Genomic DNA, 6669 nt, shown 5'->3' with positions numbered 1-6669 from the left:
CTCAAACTTGCTGTTCTGGGATTACAGGCATATGGCACCATGCCCCCCAGGTTTGATGCACTCTTAAAGAAGTCTACTAGGTTTTGTTTGGCTTGAAGCACCACTCTAGAGATTTGATAGAAAATTAAAGAATTGATAGGACATAGACTTTCAAAACAGCACAAACCAAATCCTAAGATTTCAGTTTTAAATTCACAACAAAGTCAAAATGTATCAAACTGTAAATTAAGATGTTTTCTGATTCACATGCAAACATAAAATCCATTTAAAAGACTTTCGGTATCATTAGAAGAACCAGACAATATGTATTCTTTAAAATTTATTTACAATTAATAAGTTAAAAAGCAAGTACAACCAAATTGTAAATCTTAATTATATGTACATTAAACTGTCCAGGGAAACATTTCATTTCCATTACAAACAACTGCTTTCTAATGCACTTAAGACAAAAGTTTATCAAAAAATATTTTTGAAATCATCAATAAATGTTAGGTATGTCCATTAAAAATTACCAATTTAATGAGTGCTGTGGCAACTCTTAAAACAACAAAAAAACTTGAGAGTTCAAAATTGTTTTTATTTTTTTGTATTCAAATATTTTGTTTTATTGAAGAATTTTCTGAAAAATAGCACTATCATTTGCACATAGCCAACCAATAAGTATCAGCCACCAGCATAAGTTACACTTGTCCAGTAGAATACTCAAACTTAGACAAAATAAATACACACCACAACAGCGACACTTTGCACCATCAACAATGAAGCTTGCCCTCAACAATCATGTTACTGGTTTTAGTAACATAAAAATGAGTTGCTGGTTGTCAGAGAAGAGGATTGGGAATCTCAAAAGGTTATTTGAGGTGTCACTCACCACAATTAGGCATTCAAAAATCAAAACTTAAATAAAAGAATACCACGGTGATAAATTTCCTCCCAGCTTCCCACTCTACTTGTGCCATATGAAATGTAAGAGAAGGCAAGAGAATAAAGGTCATGAGACTTCTTTAAAAAACTATACACAAGCTAAACTACAGACCTTTAGAGGACAGTAAATAGATGCCTCATTATGAAGGCCACTATGCCAAGTTTCTTTTCACATTCCCCCCAAAGGTACTCATAAAATACTTCCACTTTCCTATTAATATACTAGTCAACTATATGTTTCTTCACATTTTAGATGTTGTGACATAGGTTTTGCTAAAGAAAACTTGGCAAAAATAAAGACTTTTTACATCTTCACAAACTAGAAATGGCATGATTTTTTAATAGTCCATGAACCATACTGAATTTAGGATGGGCAATCAGATTCAAACTGTAATCTGACATCCCACAGAAGCCAAAGAAGCATTTATGCAAGTTCAAGTGCACTAAAGTAACAAGGCATAAGAGAAAAAAAATGTCAAGAACATCACCTAAAATAAATGCATGGTGTCACTGGTTATGTTTTCAGTTGTGTGCTGAAGAGTCTTCCTCTCAGCTAAATCTAATTTCAAAATCCTCTGCAAAACTACCTAGATAAGCTCTATGTTGAAATTACATTCTAATATGGCCATTGGATTTATTCTTTAATTATTATAAAACTATATACAATAGTGAAGTGGTACAAATACATTTTCTTCAGATGCTAGTGAGCTATAAAAGTTAACAATATATTTTTGGGAAGAAAAGCCTGTTTCTGAAATACAATTGGTAATGGAAGCTAATAACCAAAAGTATGTCTCAGCTTCTTATTACACAACTATAATTTAGTATGCTCCATATTCTAAGTAATTATTCCTTTTTTCTTATTTATATGACAGTGTTTGTAGCAATGTATCAAGTAGTAAATAAGACTATGAGGCTTACTGGAAAACTGGCATAAAGTCATACATATGAATATATGTAAGATTTTTACAAAACAAGAACACTGAAATTAGTCACAACACTGCTACTGTGGACTATGAAACGTAAAATAATCATTTTAGAAAGCTATGCCGTTTGAAATCTAGGAACACAAAGGTCAAAATTGCAACTCATCATTCTCCCAATCAGCTGCCAAGGAGAGAGAAACCTTAGCATGGAGGATTTCACATGTCGAGTTTCAGCCCAGCATGGATGGTTCTATGGCAGAATACTTAAATTTGAAGTAACAGTGATACAAAAACACTACTTGACCATTTAGGTATTGCAGTAAAAGCTGGCTGTGGCACCACTGGCTAAAATCCATTAAGTCTTGCTGCCATCGACGACCGACCAAGGCACTTGGATAATCAAGAATTCCATACTGGGCCATATAGTATACCGCTTCTTAAAGTGTACAAGAAGGGTCAGTACTCTGTGTGACTTCTGTGGCCTTCACCTGTCAATCAATGACTGCAAACACACTTATGAAAAAAGATAAAAAAGAAAATTCACAGGACGAAATTGTCATGTTTATAAAGGCAATGAATATTAACCTAGTCTGGGAATTTCTTGTTATCCAAAAACAAAACAAAGAAATAAAGACATCTATTCCTGTCATTTGATACCAAGAAATGCCCCCACCCTCCATAGATCATTATGTAATAGTTCTGCGAATTCTAACGGGTATTCTGTTTACTATCTCAATCACAATGTTGACACACATTTAACTCTGCTATACAACTTTCACTTTAAAATCAATTACTCTCCCTTAACATTCCTGGATTTGTAAGTTAGACTAGGACATGAGGCTAAAGTAGCTCCAAACTGGATTCCAGGCATTCCTGTAACCAACACCAGTTCTTCACAATTTATTCATTTTTTAAAATCACAAGCCGTGTGGTTTCAATGCACTTCAATTTTTATTCAATTAAAAAGAATTTAACAAGTCAATTTTTCCTCAACAAAACTTTATATAAGCGTTCTACCATTTTCTTTCAGAGCTCAGTAAATGTAACATTAAATTCCATATAAAATTCTTCAGAACACTTTTTAAATGTTTCAACAGTTGTACTTTGCATCTCTTTGTAATCACTGAGCCCATGAAATTCAAAAAACATACAAATCCTGGCAGTACTAACAGTGGTAAGCTTGAGCCTCTTGAAAAACATCCTTGGTCAAAGTTTTGGAATCCAGTAAAAATTAGGAAAAGAGTCGGATTCAGAATACCCTGAGCACAAGCTAGTGCAACACCACAAAACATGTTCGATCTTCTGTCCGGAAAGAGGAGTGGCAGTCAGGAAGGGGGTTAAAGAAGAGGGGAGAGAGGGGATAAAGAGCAAGTGAATTCTGGCTTTATTACACAAGCACGAAAACAAATTCCTTTGGAAAAGAACGACTTCTTCGGAGGACTTCCAGACCAGTGAGGTAGAGTCCAAAGGGAGAAACGGATCTTCCCCTTCAGTCCTGGAGAGGTCTCCAAGCGGGGTTCGGAAGCGAGGGGCGGCCCGCGGGTCCAGCCGTGTCCCGGTCCGGCGCGTGCGGGGCGCGCGGAGGGCGCACCTGTCCCGGAGCCAGCAGGCGGCCGCGGCCCGGATGCGCTGACCACGCGTCGGGCTCCTCCGCGCTAAAGTGCACTGGGGGACCCGGTCCCAGCCGGTTCTGTAAACACTCGACTGACACTTGTCCCTTCCTCGGGGGAAGCTCCGCCCAGGCTCGCGGCCGGCAGGGGGCGCCCACGGCCGCGCCTCACGCCCGGGGCACCGGGAAGCGGCGGAGCCTCACCACCGGCTCCAGGTCCACGCGCAGCACTTGGCGCGCCCTGCGCCGCGCTGCCGCCAGGCTGCGCTCGCCCCACACGTCGCCGCCAACGCGGATGGTGGGGAAGGTGGTCAGCGTCGGGGTGGCCGCCCTCCAGATCTCCTCCAGGGTGCGGCCCCCGAAGCAGGGCGCGGGCGTCGCGGGCTTGTCCGGCCGGGTCTCCCCGGGCGCCGGCGGGGACGAAGGGCGCGGCCGGGGCCTCCTCCTGCCCGCGGCGGGCGCCCGGGCTCCGCAGCGCCTCCTCCTGGCGGCGGTGCGCGGGCCGGGCCGGCGGCGGGCGGCGGGCGGCGGCGGGGGGTCGGGCACCAGGGCCCGGCAGGACGAGTAGCCGTAGACGTCCTTGCTGCGCAGGATGTGCGGGGAGAACTGGTGCTTGAGGCTGCAGAGGAAGCTCCAGAGCTCCGCGTCCGAGCTCATGAACTCCGTGCTGCGGGGCATGAACAGCTTGAAGGCGTCGCCCAGCGCCTTGGTGCTGTCGGCCAGCGACAGTTGCGAGCGCGAGTACACCACCTTCTCCTCCCGCGCGTCCAGCCCGGCCCCTCCTCCCGCCCCGAAGCCACCGCCCCGGGCGGCCGGGGGTCGGCGCCGCCGCCTCTTCACGCTGCGCCGCATCGGAGGCCGCTCGGGGCCGTCGCCGCCCGCGTCCGGCTCGGCGGCTGTGCGGGCGCCTCCCGCGCCGCGCGTCTCCCTACTTTTCTCGCCCGGCCGCTGCCCCTCCCCCTCCGAGGGCGGAGGACGCCTCGGAGCTCGGGCCGCCCGGATCAAGATGGCGGCCGGCGCCCACCCTTGGGCTTTGTCATTGGACGGCGCCTCACCCCCAGGTTTCTCTTTCTTCTCTTCTCTCGCCTCCTTTCGCCCTCTGCCTTTCTTTAAATGGGCCTGCCTCAGGCCCCGCCCACCGCCGCCCCGGCTCCACCCATTGGGTGCTCTCAGAAGAGGGGCGGGGACTGGTGGTGGGGGAGAGGCCAGTTCCTGGGAGAGTGTTGGGGTGGGTGATGGTGGTGGCCTTGGACGCGAGTCAACAGTTGGGTGAGTGTGGGAGAGTGGCCATGTCTAGAGTAGGAGGTGGATGGCGGCTCCATCTTGGGGAGTGAGTGGGTCTGCGGGTATGAATGGAGCTGGGAGATCTACCAGCCTGAATAACAAAGGGAGACACCCACACCCAAGGACTTGCTAGTGTCACAGCTGGGGTCTAAGTCTACAGGGGAGGGTGTGCCTCTCACAGTTCCCTTCTAAATCCTCAGAGCCCCTTTTGGCATCTGCGTTGAACACTCTGCTCTCTCTTGACCCCCAATCCATTGCAAGAAGCCAGTAAACACTCAGGTAATGTGGGTGGCATTGGAGAGAAAAGCTTCCTCCTGGCAGTGGAACCATCTTCCTGTTTGAGAGATGCCTACTCAGGAAAGCAAAGCCTTTCCTACTCCATAGAACTAAACATTCTTTGCTCAAGTTGATCAAAGATCAGGTACAACAAAGCCATTCTGCTTCGAGAAAACAGTTATATTGAATATATATTTCTCTCTGGGTACCACTTCATACTTCGTTTGGTTTTGAAAAAGATATCTATCTGTAGCACCATCCCTATTATTAGAAAGGCTGCAGTATCACACACAGTCAACAGGCTCTGTTGGAAGGAGCACATTGTCAAGGACATCTGACCTTTTGTATTTGAGAGGACATTTTTTGTTATCTTTTCTAGTTCCATACTGAACTCAATACCTGTGAGGGAGTGGGCATTCAGTATGCCTGCTGAATGGAACAATGAAAAAGCAATGATTATTTAAAGTGGAGTAAGATAAATGATGAAATTTCTTAGAAAAGGGTAATTTTATGTTTTTGTATTTATATTGCCATTTTCTCAGAACGACTTTTTTTTTTTTTTTTTAAGATTTTTGTTGTTGATTTTTCCGGTGTTAGAAGTTAAACCCAGGGCTTCAGTCGTACCAAGCAAGCACTCTACCAGAGCTATAGATTTCTTTTAAATTTTTGAGGATATAGAAAAAAAACCCTGATACTTAGAATTTTGAAGTAGGTGTGCAGATTTTATCCTACGGTAAACATATAATTTTGGAAAAGACAATGAATAAAGTACAAAATTTCTGTGATTTATATATAGTGACTAATGGTTCCCTTGACTATTTGAACTTAGGCCTACTTCAATCTCTTTCACAGATGAGGAAATATACACCCATAGAGATTCATTACTACATCTTATTGATGACAGGATTGGGACTCAAGGTCTTCAGATTCCTAATCTACAGATCTTTATATGCACTGGTAGTTTTTCAAATTGTGCTCCCCTCTAATTCAGTGGGGTGACCAGGGGACAAAGCTGTACCCCTATTCCTATTTCCAACCCACGCAGAATTGAACAGTTTTTAATCTGTCCCATACAAGACTTATATAAGATAATACTATCTATATAAGATAATATTTTGAACCAGGTAACTGTTTAGTTTCAGTAAGTACTAAAAAATAATTAGAAAGTTGCTTCTCTACACTACAGTGCCCTCTCCACACAAGGGGTTTATTGCAAAAATAAAACTTCTATGAACCAATTCTCTATCAAACTCATGGTAACTTTCTGAAGATAAAATCATTTTCCCAGAAAGCACAGATAATCAGAACGATAGTAGTGAGCTTATTACCAAATTTCCTAACTCCTTGTAAAGAAATGATATTGCAGCAACTCTTTATGTCACAATTAGTTCTCTTGAAGAGTAGTATGAAATTTGAATAACTTCCACAGGAATACTGGATATTAACAGTCTCACAGAGTGAGCCCAGTGGAAAGCTAGAGGGACTTCACAATGAAAGAAGAAGATAAAATTAGGATAAATGTAGTTCTGGCCTCTTATAAGTGCTATTCTTACCATTCTATGTTAATTATAATCTTATCAATTCTTTAGGTCTTTTGGCACATAAATATATACCAGGCATCTCTACAGATGTATAGAATTGATCTCAATT

At 43.7% G+C, this 6669-nt stretch overlaps 1 protein-coding gene across 1 annotated transcript; it reads right to left on the bottom strand.

Moving 5' to 3' along the window:
• Positions 1-306: 306 nt before the first annotated feature.
• Ccdc71l (coiled-coil domain containing 71 like) lies at positions 307-4591 on the bottom strand. Its single transcript, XM_087206725.1, has one exon. It carries the CDS (start codon positions 4309-4311, stop codon positions 3628-3630), a length of 684 nt encoding a protein of 227 aa, XP_087062851.1. The 5' UTR covers positions 4312-4591; the 3' UTR covers positions 307-3627.
• Positions 4592-6669: the final 2078 nt, after the last annotated feature.

Source organism: Heterocephalus glaber, unplaced genomic scaffold (assembly GCF_053883595.1).
Source record: "Heterocephalus glaber isolate CG9 unplaced genomic scaffold, H.glaber_assembly_v1.0 deba00000676, whole genome shotgun sequence".
Classification (NCBI taxonomy): domain Eukaryota; kingdom Metazoa; phylum Chordata; class Mammalia; order Rodentia; family Bathyergidae; genus Heterocephalus; species Heterocephalus glaber.
Note: the sequence above shows the minus strand (reverse complement) of the source record. Positions and strands in the feature narration are given on the sequence as shown.